At 37.8% G+C, this 23,835-nt stretch overlaps 1 protein-coding gene across 1 annotated transcript in view; it reads left to right on the forward strand.

The window, feature by feature from the left end:
* gpc5a (glypican 5a) overlaps positions 1-23,835 on the forward strand; it is a 60,239-nt gene that overhangs the window by 16,351 nt on the left and 20,053 nt on the right. The window contains exons 6-8 of the mRNA XM_077714115.1: positions 153-278; positions 18,221-18,341; positions 23,759-23,835. The exon at positions 23,759-23,835 is cut by the window's right edge and continues 83 nt beyond it. Coding sequence (XP_077570241.1) covers positions 153-278; positions 18,221-18,341; positions 23,759-23,835 — 324 coding nt within the window. The remainder of the gene's footprint in view (positions 1-152; positions 279-18,220; positions 18,342-23,758) is intronic.

Below are 23,835 nucleotides of genomic sequence, written 5' to 3' on the forward strand. Positions count from 1 at the left end.
AAACAAAAATCATGAACCTCTGCATTAAAATGAGATAAGCTGCTGGGGTTTTATGAATGGATGTCTTTTTTTTTAAATCCATTTCTACGCCATTAGATGTAGAATGGGCCTGATAATGATGCCTGTATGGCTCCATCTGATTGATTTTACAGGGACTTTATGAACAGTCTCCGCCTCTACCGGGCATATTACGGAGGTCTTGCTGATCAGTTGTGCGTTAGTGAGCTGGCTTCTTCTGATGGCCTCGCCTGCTGGAATGGAACTGACATCGTGAAAAGGTTGGAAGTTTACGGTGTGACAAATCACATCACTGGTCATATTCTCGCTTAAAGCTCTTCCCAAACCTTACTAATATTTAATCTTACTCACATGATGACAGTAGGTACTGTGTTTTAAGTACCACATGATAAATATAATTCATATGAGATGATTTTATCATATAAATCATAGGGTGAGTAGCAAATGAAAGAGGTCAAAACATTCCACCCCACAAAGGTCATTATTTAAATGCACTCACATTCTGTGACATGTGCAGTTTCCTATCATTTGCGCTGTATCAAAGGTTTGCCCCTGTGTCATCTCCCTGTGAGAGTCTGACATAAGGAGGTAATTTTCACACAGTTTGACCTGTTTCTTATTCAAACATTCCACAACTCCAATTTGACACAGATTTAGGGTCCCTTTATTATGTGGACATAGATCCGAGCTATGATTGGTTGTGAAGTTAAGCAGACAAACCTACCTCCTCCACAGCATCGCTTAGCGCCTTTTTCTCCATTACATTACAACTCTTTGTCTTGTGCGCCCACTCAAGGACCACCTCATATATCCTTAGTCTGATGTAGTTCTCTCAGTTGTCAGCCGCTGTCAGCAGTGCTGAAATTGTAGGGAGAGGTTCTTGTATTCCAACCTTGCTATGACTGCACTTGCTGCTTGTCCAGATCATTATGTGTCAAGGTGTAAGAGAATAATAAAAAACAATTCCTTTTGCTTTCAACAATTGATTGCATTTATGCAGCCAGAACAATTCCTTTGTTTATATTGTCCATGATAGCTCCTCAAGTTCCCATTACAAAGGTGACAGTACTCCCAAAGACGTGGGTGGGTTGTTTTCTCATTTGATACAGAAAGCAAAACAGCAGGTTGCCCATCAACTGTGCCTTTAGCCTGTTCCAAAATTGTTGGCTGTCTGCACATTTTAGCCTACCTTCCTCATTCGCAGTAATTGCCAATAATAGGATTCTATTTGCCTTAGGTTTTCATTTTGAGGTCTGTTACAAAAGGACAAGAGACAACATTGTCTCAATTGTCTTCAGATCCCTACCATACTGTCAGTTTACTACTAGCCTCAGACCACAAATGAATGGTTGGGTGTCAACGCGCGCTGTGACAAATGCAATAAATAACCTGCTGCCTATGGGTCATAAGGCAACACCCACAGAGAGAGAGAGAGAGAGAGTGCGAGCGAGGGCGGAATAAAACTCACTGCCGCATGGTCGCTGATTTACAGAAGCTTAGCAAAGCCTTGGCGACCTTAAACGATTGGTTTGGTTCCCATGTGTGTCTGAGTCTCTACACATCTATGTGTTGATGTCGGTCATAACAAATGGCCAAGCAACGGGGCCCAAATTACTTTATGGTCTTAAAGAAGTGGTGAGAACACAGCTTCTTCCAGTTTAATAAAAAGTATGAGCGTGCAAACATGACACTAGAGCTTATGATTTAAGGAGGATTTAATGCAGGTCCTCATCTGGGTCGATGGTAAACAAAACAAAAAGAACAATCAGATAAGATCACGGGCAGCTTCTGTCTCTGTACTGTTGTGAATGTAGATGATGTCGTCTCGCTTCCACAGAGATCTCTAAATCCCTTTTTTTTCATTTTGTGTCTTCTGGCATCGTCCTTGCTTGCATTTTTAATTGAAAAATATCAAATGAAAATCAGCTACTGTTTAATTTACATGCGGTTCAGTGTCATTTTTGCTTTCCTAATGGCAAGATTTGGCCTTAGCAAGTCATTGCAAAATATCCGTAGAGCAAACACTCAGATGTGAGTGTTTGCTAATTAGTTTGTCTCCAGGCATTTATTTACTAAATTTGAGATGGGCATTTCCAATTTCCTTGAGTAGACACAGTAAAAGTTGTGGTTGGGGGTAATTCCATTGTTGTATCCACTAAATGGAGTTGTGCAAAAGGGAATGTCATTCCATGGTTACATCTTCATGGTGCGTCTTATAGTTTGGAAAGTACGGTAGTTTGAATACTATTCACATTTTCAGTTTTATCTATTCCTCTTAACACTCTTATTTTACTCACCTTATATTGGATGTATCGCTGATGTCACCGCAGCTCCTTGTGGACATTTTTCAAATAGAGGTGTGGTGCTACGATGATTAACACCTAAACCGTGATGCCGCGCCATGGCGTGCCATTGTCTTGTGCCATTGTTTTGTGCTTGCAGCATATACAATACACAAAGAATGGTTTCATTGAAGTCACTGTATGGTAGTGCTTAACTCATCTTTTTATAAGTGTTGTTTCTTCTTTTGACCGTTAAATTGTCCCACTGATTTATAAGCACTTCTTGAAGGCAAAAACAGTGCACTTCATTTAAAGTCGTGTACACATGAGATTTTGAAGCGCTTGGTGTTGCTCCAGCAACCCTTACGAGGATGCGTGGTATGGAAGATGAATGAATGAATGAATGTTCCACTATCCATGTCAATTGTTTTAGAAATGTTTGGCTTTTCTCTATGATGTTGACATTTCATGGAGTGTCACTCACTGAGTGGACCAAAACCCCCTTGGAGTCTGTGCAAACCTTGTGAAAAACTCCAGGAAACGTTTGACCTCTATAATTACTATCAAAGGCTACTGTACCTAATAATAACATTGGTTTTCCAATGTGTTCAAAAACGTATTTGCAGCTGTGTTCCACAAACAAATCATTGAAAAAATCATACTGTGATCTCTCTCATGACAGAAATACACTTGTGTTGAAAATCTCAGACCCCCCCCCCCCTCCCTTTCTAAGTGGGAGAACAGGCATTATTGCAATATGTTCAAATATTTATTGAACCGGGCCATTGCTTAATGTGGATTTTGAAACCATAATGATGTGTTGCCAATCCCTAAATGAAAGAAATGGAATACAATCCAACCTTTACTGAGTGAAAATAATTTTCATCCCTTCAAAAGTGCAATTTGTGCTTGAATGAAGGAGAAAGCAAGTGAGAGACTCTCAGTCTGTGGGAAGAAGGGAAGGCTGTCTTCGCTTCCCCAGAAAGGTTAACACACTCCCACATGCTTTAACTATCCGTCATGGATACAATACACGCACGCGCAGCTACACAAACACAGAGAAATGGCTGGTGGCCATTTTCTGCCTCCTTTGTGTGAGTACATACATTTACTCACATGGCAATCATAGTGGCAAAGACAAATAAATACATCCCCTGCTATTTTTATCTTTTAGAGTGACCAAGATAAACTGGTTTCAGTGCTGAGGTGAGAAATTACTGTCTCTACAAATACTTGCTATTGCCTGCTTCAATCTGGTCCCAACAATTTAATACAATCTGCAGAGGCAGACAGTTTGTTAATTCTGTTAGAAAAGTATTTTTCCTCCATTTCTCTACCCGCGTTTCCGCTGTCAATGGAAAAGATATTGCCAGACAGAAAATCTGGATCATCAACAAGTGTTGGTGATGTGTTAATATTTTATTCATGATGATCTTCGCTACTCCCAACTCGATTTAAAGCAGCCTCTTTTTATTTTTGCCTTCCAACTCTAGGTGCAATCCAGCTTGTTTATGTTTTTAAAGTTGCTTCTTTTAATTGAGGAAGACATTTTTTTTCTTTTACAATCATTAGGCATGGACTAAGACTAGGATAGACGAATCTTTTGGCATCGGACAGAAATGCCACTTGATTGCTGGCAGGCACATCTTCAGCTTGGCCTCTCTTTTAATAGGCTGGGTTGCATGCTGCAGTGGTTGTCTAAGCACTCACCTTTGACCTTTCATCTGTCTTTGCTGCCCAGGAAATCTGGAAGAGGTTAATCACATGCTAATAAGATCCACTGTAGTGCTGCCTCTTCACAATTTGCAGTGCTGCTTGACTCTGTAAATGAATGATTTCATTCCATCTACATCTTTCCATTCTAATGCATTTGTCATAAATCTTTATTCATAACCCCCTGCAAAATGTGAAGCTCTGGTGATTTACTGTTTCATAACCAAAATGACAGCGTATAAGCTGAGCTAAAAGGAAACCCCTGAAGGAGCACTAAGCGCTTAGGTTATTCATCTCCGACATGTAGGTTTTTGTTTTATTTAAATATATGACAGTTCCTTACAGATTTAAATTCAATCGGGTTATCTTTGTTGTAATATTGTCGCGTATCACTGTGCTGTTTTCCAACATTAATTAAACTCCTGACCAATCTGTTGCATGGTGTCCTATGAACCGTATTAAGGATGTGGAGGTTCGTTCACCTTTCAGGCCTTAGTTTGGTTCTGCTGTTGCTCAGGTTGAGCAGCAGATGGAGCTATGTACTTTGACGTGCATACACAACAAACCTAACAGCTCTGCAGACACTTGGGACGCTTCTCTTCATCAGTTTTATAGATGCATGATGCCGTGCAATGTTGGATTTTATTAGTTTTTTTGCGACGGTGACGGACACTCTAGTTGAAATTCAAACGAGAGATACGAGATGTCCAAGTCTCGACACCCTTTCTCCGATTTATAATGACGAATTGACCTGATTTTGAACTGAGAAGACAACCTTTTAAATATATGCCGTCAAATGTATTATGCATAGCTGTCCTCTGAGTCACTTACATATATGTGGAGGTAAAGAAATCTACTTCCGCTGCACGGAGAAACACCATCTCTGAATTCTGGGTACATCTGAGGCTGACAACTGTTCAAAAATTTCCCCAAAGCGAACGGAGTGCACAATCAGTCCGTGATTTATGAATGTGATCGCGTGTCTGTCTGGGTACATTGCTTGCTGACATGCTATATCTATATAGTGAAAAGGGCGGAAGTGACTGACATGTGTGCACATATCATGCTCAAAGCATGACAACACTAGCAATTGACAATGACGTTTTTGCTTGCTACCAATGACAGAGATGACCCGAATTAGAGCTAAAATTGGGAAGACGAGATACATTCTACAAAAAAAACCGTTTTGTAAAAAAAAATTCCCGTACAAAAAGTTGTTATACGGCATAAACAATTTGAGATGATCAAAAAACTTATAAAATAAGGGAAATACATATAAGTTGATTGGTATGGTACCGGAGGCCCGAAACAAATGACACTAAAATGGATAAGAATCAAATGAGGAAAAATGATAATTTTCTGAATCTGAGAAGGAATATTTAATTGGTTGTTGTTTAAAATTGGGCCTCACACCTTGTTGCAGCAGTGTCATGAAAGCCAAGTTTTCCTTGCACACATCTATTCTGTTGATGTCCATTTGAGACATGGACAGAGACAAGTGTGCATGTGTAGATGTGGCGAAAGATGAGACGTAGAGAAAAAGGGAAGAAGTGGACATTCTTGAGGATCTCCTCAATCGTGACAGCTGGCCACTGGAGATAACCACAAAACCACTGAAGCACTTGAGAGCTGGGTCCTCCTTGGCTAGAATTCCACTCCAACATGACCTTATATTCGGGTTGGTTTTCGACACAGCACTTGGCCAGAGTACCACATCCTGACGATCATCCCAAGTGACAGAATCAAGACCTCTGGCTGGCTGACTAGATAGAGTTCATAAGCCTCTCTTGTACCGACATGGGCAAGTGTGTGCACGTGTATATGTGTGAGTGTGTGTGTGTATGGGAGGGACACATTTCCAATCATGCACAGACATTTCTATTGGCTCAAGCCAACAGGAGACTTTGCAGGAGGGTTACATGCGTTCCTGTCTTTCAGTCATGAATCATTTTTCCAATGTTCGCATTCTTTTTGGCATCTCCAACAGGGATGCCCATTTGAAACATTGACAGAAGCTGGATGGCTGCCTCTAGCATCAATAACATATTGTCATGCCAGGGAGCAAGACAACAGCTGAGGCCTTATTGTTCACTGATGGGACCCTCATGCTGTCTGCCCTTCAGTTCACACACATGCACACACTTCCTCATAAGTCTCCAGGGATCATTTCCCCTTACCTCAGATGTACTTTAAGCTGCAGAAGGTGTGTGTGTATGTGCAACAGATCTAATTTATGTTCATTAGGTACTGTATGAGGAAATGCGTACGTCCTTTGTGAGAAAAATCTCTCACACAATAATTAGAACACGTACAGTAGCTAAATTAAAACAAGAGAATTAAATCTGACACCTGCAATGCGAGGTGAGATGGGACACTTTTTGCAGGCAAACTAAACATTGATACAGCCATTTTGTAATAAGTAGCTACTCGTATATCTTACTTGTAGGGAAAGTACACCAGACAAGTTTTTTTTGACATTGCCTGAATACAGTCTAAAAGCTCAATATGAAATGAATAAAAAAATTGTTTTGGCTGTGGGTACGGTTCTTTAGACATGCGTGCCATCTTATCAAGGGCAAAACATTTCATATTGATTTTTTTTTTGACAGCACTTGGACCATATCCCTGCTAACTTGTAGTCCAGAAGAGACTAAATTCCTTCTCCTGGGAGTACTGCAGGAAACAAAGGCTCTTGTATCTTTGTATCATTGTCTCGGCTTATCTTGCGGCTGCAGGCTTTTTGACAAGGCGTGAGGTGCCTTGTGTTTCTTTGATTTGCAGCTCATTTGTTAACTAAACATGCCTCCCATTTACTTTTACTGAGAGAAAAATGTAGCCATCATGAAATATTCATTACTTGTGCAATTTTTCCGTGCGTTATGCAGTTTAAGCCTGAAGAGGATTTGGGATGTTTTGAAAGGTCAAATATCGCTCTGACTTGGGTACTTTTGAAGTACTATTGTTTTATTAATATCAAAAACGGAAGATGTCTTGGGTATTTTTTTTTTAAAGATTATGTCAGTAGAGGTTATATTTGTGCTTATCAGATAATTTGCACCCATAAATCCCTGGGCTCCTATTTAAAAATGAAACCCACCTTTTAGCTCTTGACCTAACTGAAATAAGGTGAAAATATACTCTCATTAACCTCTATGTCATTATAAATTAATAATTGTGATCCCAGTATCTGCCCTCAACAAACCCAAATGTCTTTCTGGGTTTTTTTTTATGCATAAAATACAAATATCTGTCGGAACAATCTGGCACACAGCAGGATGCTCTGTGACCGGAATTTGGTCCTCATCACTGCAATGTTGTCATGTACATTCAATAAGGGCTACCCCAGCCTCCTCTACAGAAAAAAAAGTTTCACCTTCTCTTTGGCTGCCCTTTACCTGACAGCCAAGATAAACGAGCAGGGTCCAGGGAGGAAGGCAACACAAACATGCATCTCTGCTCACTGGCCCGTACTCATTGGCTCCCTTCTGCAAACCCTTATTTACCTTAATGCTGGGAGGGCATGGGAGTGGAGCTTTGAGGGGGAGGCGCTTGTAATAAGTGTTTGTGTGTATAAGGGCGTGAAGCATGATGATTTGTTATGACGCCATCAACAACCTTGAACTGTGCTTCAATAAAGGCAAGAAAAGAAGCCAACTGTACTTGCTCGATTCCCTGTTGTGTCTCTCCCACATGATGTCATATGTCACCTTCAGCTAATGAAGGTGATGATGATGTGCTTGAGTGCCGCATACGTTCACCATCTGCGTCGTTCCACCGTGGTGGAGCTGTCCCCTGCATTGTTACCGTGACGACTCAAAGTGCGATGCAGTTCTGGTGTCCCTATGCTCACAAGCTAGCTTCAGATTGCTCAGATTCAGTATAAGCAAAACTTTGATCCCAAACTTTATGACGATATTGCATTACGACTACTCAGGTTAAGTAGTGCTCTATAACGGTGTCTCCCAATCGTTTTTGAGCTGCGCATCACTTTTGGTATTGTGAAAATTTTAAGGCAGACGCCAGGTGATAATATTCTGATTTAAAACACTCACCTTTATCCACAATATGAAGTAATTGTCATCATTTTTTTATCAAAAAAAAAATATATATATATATGTATATATATATATGTATATATATATATATATATATATATATATATATATATATATATATATATATATATATATATATATATATATATATATATATATATATATATATATATATATATATATATATATACATATATATACATATATATACATATATATACATATATATACATATATATACATATATATACATATATATATACATACATATATACATACATATATACATACATATATACATACATATATACATACATATATACATACATATATACATACATATATACATACATATATACATACATATATACATACATATACATATACATATACATATACATATACATATATATATACATATATACATAGATGTATTAAAAAAAAAAGATTTTCACGGCACTGTAATCTTAATGTGCTGTTTCGACTTTGTGAGAAATGGTGCCATTTTATGTGTCACATCGTGACTGACAAGTGCTTGATGGCAGCTGTTGTTTTGGGCGTGAAAGGCAAAGTGTTGCACTGAGTAAGATCTTTAGGTAACATCACATGACCTTTGAGATCAGCTCAAGCTTTTAGTCTCCACAGGGATTCTTGCCTCTTTTGACACGTCTCAACATTTTTTTCTTCTTTTCACTGTCTTGAGTTTTCTTTCTATGTCAAGAGATGTTGCGGTGAGTTGGCAGCCTGTATCAGATCTTGAAGTAATTTACTGGCAGCGATAAGGAGGTGGTGCACATAGTCCTCCATTATATAGTCTACTCTGACAGGGCAATTGGAGACTTGTACGAGGGAGCCAGGTAAATTTGGACTCCAGTTTAAATGGTGTCAAGAAAAATTTGTACTCAAATTCAGGGGCAATTTTATTTGGGCTATTTTTCTGCGCTACAGGGGAGTCGGTCTGAACAGGTGAAAAAAAAGTTGTGTTTCAATGTTAAAGCAACTATACATATTGACCTTGTGAATGTTAATTTTATCCACTGATTTTCGACATTTCTAACTTTGTTAGAGGAGTTAGAGAAAGGGTTTTCCCTTTTTCAAGGGACACCTATGCACAGACCATTGACCATAAAGGCATGGTCGGATGAGTCTGCTGTCCACTTGAAGAGAAAGCACCTACAGTCATTTTTGGCTTGTCGAATCATATAGCAGATAATATGGACATTATGGCATTAAGGGAGAGTAGGCCAGCCATGATGTGCTGTAATTCAAGGTAATTGAGTAAAGGCGTGTTGTGTGTGTTGGGTATTTTATCTAGTATCCTCTTTCCTGAAAGCCATGCGTCACTACCTAATGGTTTCTGAGAAAGAGACTTGTTACGATGGGATATAAGACATAAGAACAGGATCCAAAATCAAGACACAGACACCCATGAATCTTGTCAGTGCTGTGGCTAAAGATGAGCAAATACAACCATCTGTAGCAACATATGAATAGCTGACACAGTCATGGTATTGTTGACACAAGCTGAAGAAGTGCAAAGAGGTTGTGAAGATGTGTGCTTCCACTTTCCTAGACTGAAAAATTGTTTCAGTCATGAATGAGCTGGGTGGAATTATTGCTCCTACTAGGTATTTGTGTATTTGCAAAGACTGATGAGATTCTTCTTGTGTTCGCAAAGACTTGCTGGCATGGTGGATTTTTCTGAAAACATGGGAAACAAATCATCCACATTGTTATAAGCTCGGGTTAGAAAGTAGAGCGTGGTGTGGTTTGAGCACTGTCTGTGGACACGTCTTCAATATCTGATCAATTTATTAATGTTGAGTTCGACTGGAATGCCCCTTTAATGCTAGTACATCACAAAGAATCCACACCGGCCTTTCCAGAACCTTGCAGAAATATTACTTCGGACTCCAGGATTGCATTGCATACAAATCTGTTCCTTTCTAGGACGGCAAGTGTCTCAAGCACCCACTGGCTCAGATGCACTGCGTCAAGTCAATATTTCTCACATGAAGCAAAGAGTTACTGAACATTGTTTCATTTCAATGAGCCATTGTATGTCTTAGTTTAAGGGGATTCATAGTAGGGTACTATAAGCAAAACAAGGAAATCTGATGGGTTTTGTTTTTAACAAACCATACTCAAAAATGCCCTTGCCAGGGGACTTCAAGGAAAGGAGTCAGCAATGCTCTTTCACACGCTTAATTGAACGTAGGGAAATTCAATGAACAGAAAATAATACAAGTTGCTGTCTGACAGAACTTACGGCAGTTGGTCAGCCACCAAATGGTTCTTTCTGTCTGTTCTGTGCTTGTCCTGTCCACTCTCTTTAAAGGCGCTGACCCATATCAACAGCTATTAAACTCCTGCCGACCATCTAAGAATTACTGCCAAATGGCACTGTCAAATTTATTGATCTTACACTTGAGTCTGAATTCCACACTGCTGGATTCAGTGGCATTTATGAGTGCTTGGGTTTTTATAAATCACAATAAACAACATAAATTTGTTCTTGTAATAAGAAGTCATGATGGAAGATTGTGACCAATTATCTCCTTATGGATTGTTTTTAGTTTTCCAGTCACTGTATTTGACAGAAAGTTGGGTTTGTTTTGCTGCTGAAATTCATAATTAACACCAATGTGGATGGATCATGCCTATTTTTAGGGATCAATGCAAATAACGTGATAGTTTGTGTAAAAGAAACTCAGCAAGCAGAAACTCAATGATCTGTCTTTTTAAAATAGTCTAGAATCTAGTCAAGGATGATGTCATGAGTCCAAACAATGTGGAGTAGACCGTGTTTTGATGAGTATGAATATCGGTTTTACACCTTGACTTTAAAGCTATTGACTATACAAAGAAAGGGTGATACGGAGCAGAAGTATAAAACCCTTAAAAATGAAAGGAGAAATGACGTGATCAGTCAGATGTAAAATTAACTCAGACCAGGTGCTTTTACTTTCTCTCACTGTCCAAAAATGGTGATATGACATGACATGAAATGGTTAGACATTGCTGCTGTATTTAGAACATATCATGGTGATCTCCTTTTTACTTATTGTGTTGTGGATCCAAATTAGTGCTGCCCAAAATGGGCAATCAAATATAGAAAGAAGGGTGTTGACTTACTGTCCAAGGGATTACTGGACTTCTAATTACAATGGTGCAAAATAAATCTTCACCTTCCAGTTTTATAAATCGTACGATATAGTTTGACACAATCACTCTCAGATTTAACTGTTAAATAACTTAAATGTACAGTTTTTGACATCCTTTTTATGAACGTTGTACATGGAGAATCACTGGATCTTTTCCATCGCTTTAATGTTAAAATGGGAGCAAATTTGTATGATCAGACTGTATTTTGGTCCCTTTTCTTTACTTGTTGATACTCCGAGGTGACTTCTGTGAGATTTAGGGACAGTGTACGCAGATGGGGGAAGAACAGATGTGGCTTCTTGTTTCCGCCAGCTGTGCTAAAATAATTACAGCTGAGCAGAGACAAACAATAAACTTGCTTGCAGTCTGCAGCTGTAAAGTGTAAACAAAGTGATGTATAATCAATCTCTGCAAATGGATCCAAATACTAAATCTAATTCTAAATTCATCTACACCTGGGGAGCGCAGACTTTTTTGCTCCAAGATTTACTTTTTAATTAGCCAACCTTCCGCAATCTACGTTGTTGTTAGGGTTAGAATTCAGGGTTGGGCAAAGCGGTTCCGGAGAGTTGCTACAGGTGCAGCTTTTTGTTCCACAGACACTTTAACCAACGGTGGTTGAGCTGAAATGAGAAGCACCTGACTGCAATCCACTTACTGCAAGGGTGTTCAAACTTTTTTGCTCCAAAATCTACTTTTCAAGGAGGTAAGGGTTAGTGGTTAGTGCAATATTTCTCTAGCCAGCCTACTACGGATTTGAAATCAGAGATCAGAGAATCCAGTCATGTCACAAGATTAATTTTTATAATCACCAAATGTGCATGTCACCAAACAACATTCTCCCATTTTACTGTGTTTACATTCAGCCACTGGAACTTTTCTTTCTTTCTGAGTGGTTAGCACGTCCGCCACAAAGTTCGGAGATTAAGGATGAAATCCAAGGTCGGTTCCAACCTTCCTGTGTGTACATGTTCTCCCTAGGCCCCGGTGGCTTTTCTCTGAGTACTCTGGCTTTCTCCCACATTCCATAAACATGCATAACTTGCTCTTAAGTATGAGTTAGAACGTAAAGGGTTGTCCATCACCTTCTGCTCTGCACTTGGCTTGCAACCAATTCAAGGTGTGTCCCATCCTCAAAATTATTTAGACAGCCACATACACATATATAAGTAGTGTAGTCCCCCCCCATAATATTTAACAAGCTAATTATGATTTCCTCTTGGTTTTTTTCCTTTCAGAGGTTGACACAACTCATCAGTTCAGATGAGTGCAGCAAAATAAAAAAATAAAAAGAAAAAAAATATATATATATATATATATTTATATATATATATATATATATATATATATATATATATATATATATATATATATATATATATATATATATATATATATATATATATATATATATATATATATATATATATATATATATATATATATATATATATATATATATATATATATATATATATATATATATATATCACTCTTTTTTTGTTCAATGCGCAAAATAACAAATACGTCTGACATATCTGATGCCATTATTCATAGTTAGGCAAAAACAATGTTTATCAGTTGTCAATAATTTGGTTATTTTTATTTATGGGATTCCTCATGATTTCATCATCAGCCTTTGAATGTTTGCCTTTACAGATCCGTGAGGCAGGTGTTGAAATTTGGATAAGCTTGGTGAATGATTGAAGATGGCAAAGATGTCTAAGCCTCTTAAATTTTGTGCCAGAGGGGAAATAAATGTTTTTCATCAGATTGACAGCGTAATCTGCTCTGGACTGAGACCTAAGCAGAACTTTGTAGGATTCAAAAGGATAATTTCTTGCATTCTGAAATGTTAACTTTACAATGGATTGACACGTACATCCACTGTAAATAAAATACTATGATAATAATTTTGTGTCAATGTCAGAAAATCAGCAATTAGTCTTTTATTGTGTGCCCTTCTCTTACCACATCTGTTTAATCCTGGACATTAATGCCCTTACGGGACATTAACATCTCTAAAAATTCCCTCTGCCTGTGACCATCTGGTTTTATGAGGCCATCGTTCCTCCTAGATAGCCAACTTTTCCATTTGTCCTTATTACCTTCCATAAAATTCCAGTATTTAAGAGGTGTCATAAAAGTTCCATTGCTATTTGACGACATCTGATATCTGGTTGGCATTAAGCACTTGCATGATACGGTAGACCATTTGCACACTGAGCCACTTAACTTTGCAAGCAAATTATGAGTGAAATACTCCTTTTACTACTTTCCTATGATATTGGGTGTCTGATGGGTTTTGTGATTTGGACGTCTGTGTAGAATGCCTGTAGGTTCTGTTTAGAACGTGCTTGGACAGATGTCAGTCAACAAAAAGGTGGATTTGGTTATGTTGTGACCATCTGAAGCCAGGTAGAATGCACAAAAATGCAGTGATTATGTATAGCTTCCTCGATTGTCCTTATATTGTTTTTATTGAATACAAGCATCAACATTTCATTTATCTACATGGAAATTGCAATACAAATGTGCTGCACACACCAGAAATAGCTCCAAGCACATTTTCATCTCTAGTCCCCGGGAAGTAGCAGTGACAGCATGTTTATAGAATTAACTCATACAACCCATAGACAGAAATATAGATAAAACTCCCCAATAGCATTAACAAAAATATCCTGTCAGTATCAGTCCAAATACATCATAGAGAAACGGAAAATGAGGTACTTATTTGCAAATATTTACCTAATCAACATCATTGCTTGATTCATGCATCATTGAGTGATTTAATGTATGACATTTATTCAACCTTATTTTGCTGTTCCAATTATACTCTTGCCAAATGCCAAACTCTCAGGTAATGTTCAAGAATTACACATGCTTTTATCTCTAATTGAGAAGTAGCATATTCCTGCTTACTATGGGCGGCAGTCATAGGACAGCCTGAAATGGTGGCTAGTCAATCACAGGGCTTAAGGAGACGGACAACCATTCACCTTCACACCCATACCAAGGGGGAATTTAGAGTGTCCAACCAATGCATGTTTTTGAGATGTGGGAAGAAATCGGAGAACCAGGGTAAACCCCACACAAGCCCGGGGAGAATATGCAAACGCCACACAGTGAGGACAAACCTGGGATCAAACCCTCGACCCCAGAACTGCGGGGCTGACGAGCTGACAATTCTCTCACCAGGGTGTAAAAAAACACAATAAACTAAACTAGCTTGAAAATAGACATTCTGGCATTTCTCACACACATTTTGTTCACAAACCTGATAAAATAACATCAAATGAAAAACAAATCAAAGTTCACCTTTGAAACTGCAGTTAAAAAAAGACACTGCTGAATAACTCTATTCCATCCACCAGCCTCTCCGCTGTATTTCTCATTTCTGTGAACCTTCCAGTATCTAAAAATAATCATACAATAATTACCGCTTCCTTAGAAACCATCTTTTTTTCCCAGTGTATATCCGTCAAAACAGATTGAAAACTTTATAAACTCCCAAAGTAGGAATCCAGAGACGATCATACATAGCCTATTTTATAGCAAAGCTTAGCTCTGCTGTTGTATGCAGAATATACTACGCTCTACAGTTTTCTTTTTCCACTATGAAATTTTCGAGTTCACTAAGTTACTGTTCCAATTATACAATTATATATTTTGGGAATGCTAGAAAATACATTTTGCATTGTTTCTCACTCAGCTAAGCCTGAAGAACTTCAGAGTCATGGAACAACCATAGCCTTTATGTTTTAATGAAGCAACTCAGAAAAAATAAAGAGGTAGCACACTGTAGACTGCAAACAGTTTTATCCAACAATAGAAACGTATAAGATTTTTTGTTGACCTCAGACAATGTTCTCTTCAATGTTTTAGGCTATAACACAGAGTCGATTTAGGAAGGCCCAAGTGGAGTGTTGCCTTTGGCTGCCCTTTTAATTTCCCCCTTGGGAAGTAGTTATGAGTCTTAGCTTTCATTCATTTGTCAAACCGAATGGACTGGAAATTAGAGTGACACTTCATTGTGGAGATATGTCTTTTGGCGCTGTCCAGCTTACAAAATTCCAAAAGACTCATGGATTGTTAGTTGGCATGAGAAGGAGCACCCCAAAACAGATAAGGGAGAGTATTCAATGTTTATTGACAGAAGCGTGGGGAGGGTTGCTGGCAAACAGGCAGGCAAGCTCCTTTTTGCACGAACGAGATGTCTGATCCGAATTTAAGCGACGCTACAGATAAGAAGTCAGGCATGGGAGAAGCTGGGACAGGAGAAAGAAGATCAGATTAGCCGAGTATTACAAGAATAGCAAAATAACTCAGTTCTGGACAGGTTTGACGGGGTAGCCGAAAGCGGCCATCTGTCAACAAAAGGGAGCGACGAGCCGGCTTAAGAAGGCAACTGATTGTCATTGCTCGCACCCATCGTCGTTCCACAGTCTGGTGTCCTTCATGCAATCAGGAGGCCTGAAGGAGCAAGTCTTAACACAACGTGTTCTGTGCTGCTGTGAAAATACACTTGCAGCATAACACAACAATCTGGATCTCATTCAGACAACACATATGTATGCCTTGAGTCATTCTAACACTCCCTCTCACGTTGGATTTCATTGGCATTTTTTTTCTATGATAGTGGCATATGTATGTTGCATTTTGCTGTTTATGTACAAGGACTGCCAATTGATCAGGGGCAGCATATTGAATTTGCATTTAGGGAACATCAATGCATTAAAAGTACAAGTTTATTTTGCTTATCAATAATTTAAAGCGGCTGTTGTGTATCTGTTGAGTGTAGAGCAGGCAAGTAGCCATATAGTCAGTACACAAAAAAAATGCAGATTTTAACTCTGTAGGCTGTACTGTAGTTGTGTGTGGTTGTGGTTTGTATTCGTGTAGCATTAGATCATGTCATATTGATTGATATTTCATATTCTGTACTTTATCCATGAGTTGTAGTTATGTAAGATAACTAAACTGAAACAGTATTCAGTATTGTTCGATGCTGTTTTATACAATTAGAAACTCCAATAAACCTGTTGATTAATAGATGATTGGCTGCAAATAATACTGCACCTTGACAGGACATTAATAATACATTTCACCCCCTTATTACCACACAACTATTGTACATTCATGAATTGAATCTTATTTTAAAGCAATATAGTCCTGTTATTGGAAATAAAACCTGTGAACAGCATTGCGAGGTCATTGACTTTGACAAGGCAACCCTTTGAGTTTTATGTTCGATATGAAAATGTGTTGCCCATACAAAACAATGTTTTTAAATGAGACTGGTGGTTGTCAGGGATTAAAGAGAAAGATAGAAAATACCAAGCAGAGAGGAGTTGCAGAGCAAGTGTCTGTTTGTGGAGCTGGATATGGATTATTGAATCTTGCTGCTAGCCTACAGAGACATGGGGTAATCATTCCACTGCATGGTATCTTCTGTTCACTGGGGTGGGTGGTGTAGTGTGCTTAGAATGTAAGGTGTCTATTGACTGCATGGTGACTATGATCAATATTGTTTCTTTAATTAATGAAAGGTTTTAAAAAGTGCACTCATTGTCTGGTGTCTAAGATATTCTCTTATATTCAATAGTTTCTATCCTCTTCAGTAATTATTAGACCTTCACCAGGTGGCTGAGTAGTGTGATCCTATATAATATGAATACTCTCTTGGAAACGTGAGCCTGACTATATCTAGTCAGAACTTCTCAAACGCACGCGCTTGCTCGGCTCCTTCTTTAGCAGAAAGATGATTTTCCACTCCCCAAGAGACAGCTTTTTCTACATTTGGTGGCCTCTCTTTTAGCTCCAACAAGGTTGCAAACCACTGACCTAGGACCTTTTCACCATGTGTGGTCCTGCCAGTGACACAAAGCCTTGACAACATAACGTCTTGGCTTGGATCACTGGAACACAGGACCTCCTCGAAAAGGTGATGATTTATTGTGGGAGCCAAATATAATGACAGATTTTAAACTCTACCACCCATATTTTCCCTCTAAATAAATTAAAGACTGTGCTGCCAGTGTTTTAATTATTCATATACTCTTCGTTTGAGCCCAACTCAATTCATATAACTCTCACTTTTTAGCGAGTGGGAGGGAGCTCTTCAGTCTTGCTCCACTCCAATTGTCTCGAAGTCTAAGTTTTCAGTGGTCACTTATTTTGTATGTAATCAGACCTGCATATTTCTGCAACATAAAGGTTGTCAGCTATTTGTGTATTTCCCTTGATCTAGTCATTGTATTCAATTACACCTGAAGGTTTGAAATGTGTTATATTGTGATCGCTTGCAAGTTGCTGAATGCCATGGTTACGGTATCACAGTTGGAAAGACTGAGACCTTCAAAGAAACAAAAGCCTTATTACCAAGCAATAATGCCACTAAACTCCATTCAAAATAGGTTTTATGCCGCATACGGAAATATTAAGAACGTACATCTTAAGTGAGTGCTTGCAACCATTGTGCTTTCTGTGATTTAAACGTTTATAGTGCAAGCCCGGTAATAAAGAGTACCTTAGCCGGTATAAAATACACAGCCATATAATTGCAGCCATAATTGCAAATCAATTTTTAGACCTAGAATGTTCAAGCAATTTAATTACTCTGTCACTGTCTCTGTATCTTTTCTGCATATGAACTACTTTTTTTTATTATTTAGATTGAAAAAATGATTGACATTGAAGGCAATTGAAGGCCTTATTAACACTTTCAATGAATTCCATTCATTGTAGTAGATGGCCAACAAATTTGAATTTGGGGAAAAATTGACAGTGCATATATGCTACCAGCTGTTTCAATTCAAATGGATTGGATTCTGTCACTGCTTTAGCAGCTAATGCGTAACCCTATTCTAATATCTACTTATATGGCGTCTCCATTAAAATGATTGTAACATATATTCAGCAATAAGCAAGTCTAATGTTGTAGGATGTATATGTGGAAGTGCCTCACACATATTCCTGTTTTCACAGCTACACTCTACGTGTGGTGGGAAGTGGTATCAAGGCGCAAGCTGCAAACCCTGAGGTTAAAGTGAAAGGAGCTGACGCTGTCATCCATCAAATCATAGACAAACTGAAGCATGTCAATCAGGTGGGCATTGTCACTCTATGCACTGTATTTAGAAAATATTTAAATGTTGCCTCACTTCTTAATCTCCATGAACAAAGCCACATCCGTCACAATCAACAATGCGACAAAAGACCAATTTTTTTATGTGGCAATGTTTTTTAGTCATCTCTTCATTCCAAATGAAAGGTGTAAAATTGTGTAAAATTGCACAAGGACCCATATGTGACTGGAGCATTGTCACTGCGATGGGCTGGTGTGGCAGCAGACAGTGTAAGCAGGCAGCCTCATTAAGTGAGTTGATTCCCTGCTGGCAAATATGGCCGTTGGCCACATCTACAGTTTATATATATATCCCCGGCCCATATGTTTATGTGTATGGAAATATAGAAAATCACGAAGCATCAGTAGCTTTACACAACGGACTAAAGGCCAAGTCATTTCTCCTGACCTTAATCTGCCACTCTGACCCTCACCCTGACCAACTGTTGGACATAAATTTATAACATCGTGCGAGAGCTTTGGAAAGATTCATTGGTGTATATTATATGACTCAGTCTAGTAGTCTTAGTCTTTGGTTCTAATCGAAATATTCTCACTGAAAAAAAAAAACAGTTTTGCATGCAGAACCATGTGTGTTAAATCCTAATGTGTTTGAATGAAATTGTAATTCAAATATTTTATTAAATGTAATTAAATGTAATTTAATTTAAAAATACAAAATATTATATCACAGCCTGGCAGATGAGTGGTTAGCGTGTCGGGACCACAGCTCTGGGGTCCTGGGTTCAAATCCAGATCAGTCCACCTGTGTGGAGTTTGCATGTTTTCCCCGTGCCTGCGTGGGTTTCCTCTGGGTACTACGGTTTCCTCCCACATTCCAAAACTATGCATGGTAGGGTGATTGGAATCTTTAAATTGCCCCAAAACCCTGGCAAATAGTTGATTCCTGGATAGGCTCCAGCACACCCTGCAACCCTTATGAGGATCAGCAGTCAAAAAAATAAATGTACAACATAGTGTTCTCTCAATACATAAAAATTAACATCCACTGTAAAAACGTTGAGCTTTACTCACCCAAACTGCAATTCTGTAAAATAAATATGTTCAATGTCAAAGCAGCAGAGCATGCATTTTCTGAACCGCATGCCCGGAGTGCTCAAATACAAATCTCAAAATCCCAAAAAGATTTTACTGAGTAAAAGCAGCATTTGTCCAGAGGCTGTTACTTTTTTGTGCCCCCTGGCCACTGCTGTGACTGGTGGCGGATCAATTTGACCATTGAGCATTTAACTTCATATTTGGGAATTTGTTTCAGTACTGCATGGGGGGGGGGGGGGGGGGGGGTGTTATGTTGTGTGGGGATTTGTATATAAATACCATCTTGAAAAAGTAATGAAATACTATACAGTCGTTGATTTTTTAAGTAAACACCATAAACATAATTATTGGTCTCTCTAAACAGCTATTTATTGATGTTGGTCAGATGAACCGTGAATAATGTGCCAAACAAAATATATAACATGTATAACAACAACAACGAAAGTCTGAAATATGATAAAACAGTTCAGTTTTGATCGGAAGCAGGATGCATTATTTAATAAGAAAAAAAAGATAGACCTTGTCATTATAATAAATAAATATGTTTGCTGGAGATTAAGAACGCCATTTTTAAGAAGAACACAATTTTTAAGAACCACAAAAGAGAAAGGAAAATTGGAAAAAGTAAACACTTTGTTGATTTTTGTGTGTCATAACTCTAATAATTTCTTAAGTGAATGTGTCTTGCTCTGTTTAGAAGGATATTCATTGCAGCTATTTTACTGTATTTTTTTTTTTAATTACTGATTTTTACGGTTCAATTTTTGAATCTGCACACACAAATGGAAGCTTAAAAAGACATGATCCTGTATATTTTATACATTGCTATTTAAAAAAGCAACTTCAGTGAAATGAAATTGCAATATTTTTTTTGTTTCCAAGAGGAGCATTAGAGTTATGTTTGTGTGACTTGATGGCAGTCCACTTTACGACGAGAAAATGAATCAAGTGACATATCAGTGCCAAATCACATACAACTGTAACACATGAATCACTCGGCACATTAGAGTAAGCACCATATGGTAGTTTAATATCCGTGTAAATGACTTTATGCTGACCTCATTATAAAAAAAGCAAATATAAAGTGCACGTGTGTATTGGTGCATAAATGACAGGTTTTCTGTTTGTATGTGTAGAGAGGCGTTTACATATTTAAAATAGACAACTATGAAAGCGTAAAATTCACTTTGATTTTAAAAAGATCACCTTTGACCAATTTTTAAGGATAAAAATTGTCTTAGGACACTGTGCTTGCTTGCGTTTCATCTACATATGCACAGTTGTTTGCTCCTTCGATTTTACCGATGACCTTGACAAACTGAGGTACAGAAACAGTTCCCTCTTTGTTCAAAACCAAATGGAAATGTTTCATTACTATTCCACTGCTGAGACAACTCGGCAGAGCAGGAATCTACGAAATAGAAATGCAGCTATTGACAAATTCATCATGCAATCTCAGCGCACAAACTGTGGATTTCATCATCTTGCTCATCAGCAGCTCCTTCTTATGAATTATTTGTACGCTTTTCTCCTCCTTGACTGTCCTCTCATCTTGATGTGGTAAAACCCATCAAGAATCTATAAGCAGGTTCTGTCCCTGTGTCTCTCAATCATAATCAGGGCCAGGCAGCTTCTCACCCACTCTGTCTTTGAATTATTTACCAGTCATTGATGTGATGGTTGACCAGCAGTTTTTCTTATCAATTATTCATAGCTCCTCCCCTCGTGAAAAACATTAACACTTGAAATGTATTCAGAATTTTTTTTGTTGTTGTCTCGAATGTGCCAACAAACTTACAATATCCAACGGTATTAAAATAGCGAGATCTAATGTAGTAAATTTTAAACTGTTGCAATATATTCTGGCTTTGAAAGATGATATTTTGTAGCTGTTTCATTATAGTCAATCAATTCAGTGTTTAATATGGCTATATTGTTATAAGAAAACAAATGTAAAAAACACAATACAATCTGTATTCATCTTGGGAATGAGTGTTTATGATACATGGAACTTAAGTACTTAGGCCTTAAGACTTTTTTCTTACGCCGTGAAAATGTAGACCGTTGTGAGACCATGTTTTTTTCATTTTGTGGACAAAAAATGTGCATTTGGGGGTGCAGAGGGTAGGATGCGCCACTTATAGACGTCAACAAGTTCCCTTTGCAATTGTCACTCAGCTGGGAAAGGGTCCAGGGACCCCCGCAATGCTTATGGGGATACGTGATATGCAGAGGAAAATGAATGAATTAATCTTAAGTATATACATTTGATTTATATTAAATGTATTCATTCATTCATCATTCATTCCTTGCATCCTTGTCAGAGTTTGGAGGGTTGCTGGAGCCTATGTGAGATGACTTGGGGCGAAAGACAGACTACTCCCTAGACTGGTTGCCAGTCAGCCGTAGGGCACACATATCAAATGTATATTATATTTATTTTAACATCAATAGCAAACAAACACACATAGCAAAGCTTTCCCTTAGATTCACGTAGTCCTAACCAATAAATGAGCCAGCTAACGAAACTGCTCTTGTTGGATTTTAACATTTCCCATTGTTAAATATCCTTTCATAATATTTTAAATGAACTAGTTGTTTTATGGTCCAGCATATTTTAGTCCTTCTCTATAACGGCTCAAAAGGAATTTTCCAATTGATTAATACCCTGTCAGAACTCCTGTTGGGATAAGAAAATGGTAAAATGATGGCGTATGTATTGGGAGCCAACGCCTGACATTTTCCTTCTCTGAGGTCTAAATGGGCAAATATTGTACATCCATTATTTCTCTTCCTCCCGGAGGTTTACAGTTGGTAGGATTTAGTTGAATATAGTCCTTAAGTTGAAAAAAGAGATTTAAAACACTTAAAAAGTCCCCTTTCGCTCTGCAAGGCTGATATTTAAAGCACATCACTACAAAAAACAAACAAACAAAATTTTTTGACAACTGATAACCTGGTTATCTTGCATACTAGCATGTATGTTACAAAGAACTTTGTAATACAGGCTTTGAGTACTCTTGTAGTTTTCCCCAGGCAGCGTTGCACCTATGTGTGGGCTGGATGATGGTTTTCTGTAAGGACGTTTTGGTCCTTAAGCAGTAAAAAAAAGAAAAGAAAAGAAAATGAAGCTTGAGCTGTTGTGTGGCAGTAAATGTTTGATGCTGGTTTCCCAATCTTTTACTGCAGTTCCCATTCCATTGTCAAACCTGCCATATCATGTAGTGTGATGGAGCCTGTCACAAATATTTTTTTGGCACAGTTATAAAGATTCAGCTTAAATTCTTCTGCATCAAATTGATGTCAAAAGCATTTACTCATGCACCTGTCTAAAATGACTAAAGTTATGCTGTATTTTTAAATCCTGAAAACTCATAGTATGCAATCGACGATTTGGTTTTAAATAGGAACACCCTGTTTCTTGTAAGATTAGTTTTAAATAGAGTAAGACTCTATGAGTTTCGTTATTGTGTGTAAATGTGTAAATTGTTGATAAAGTAATATTAGAAATATTATATTATTATATATTGTTTGACAGAAAAAGTGTTTGTTTTAATCAACAATCTAGATATTTATTTAAACAGTTTTGATAAATTGTATATTCATATACAATTAAACTCCTAAACATCACGTTACAAAGTATTAGAGTGTACATGTAGGATAAACTGAACGTTTCATGCCGCAACAAAAATAAAAAGAAACACATAACAAGGATGTTCTGTTCTACAGAATCCAGTCGAACAACAAATAACTTCTATAATTTACGTGGATGAAATACTGAGATTGTTGGCCTGATGGCACATGACAACACTTTTTTCTGCTCTAAAAGGATTTTTGAGCGTAGATATTTTTTTTCTATTATTCTTCAATATTGTTCTCTTTTTATCATTTTAATATAAATGGGGGAGTTAAATGAAGGCTGCATCATGAAGACAAGATGATAACGATAGATTAAAAGGAATACTTTTGCTTTTTTGTTGAATGTTTTAGTACTACTGAGTAATGGGGAAACTTTGGCAATAACGTGAAATACACACAGCATGTATGGTATCGCCTCAAACCAAAAACACGCTCTAAAATACATCCTTCTTTGGCTTACTTGATAGAATATTGGACATAATATGCTTTGACAAATCAATGTGTTCCTGCTTATTTTGAAACAAACAATTATGGGGTCTGCTTTTAGTTTTTTTAATGTGAAGTTGGCACTGTACACGCAATATTTTAGGGATTTGCTTGTATAAAACACTAACTTGTGATTAAATGGATCATGGATTTATGTACAGAAGACAAACAACTTACATTTCCATGCAAATATGTGCCTATGTTTGTATTAATAGCTGCTGCAAGGAAAATCTATACCTAAACTGGGAACGTTGGACCAAATTGAAACAGGAAGCGGAGATGCAGAAGGACA

This window comes from Stigmatopora nigra, chromosome 3, assembly GCF_051989575.1.
Source record: "Stigmatopora nigra isolate UIUO_SnigA chromosome 3, RoL_Snig_1.1, whole genome shotgun sequence".
Lineage (NCBI taxonomy): Eukaryota > Metazoa > Chordata > Actinopteri > Syngnathiformes > Syngnathidae > Stigmatopora > Stigmatopora nigra.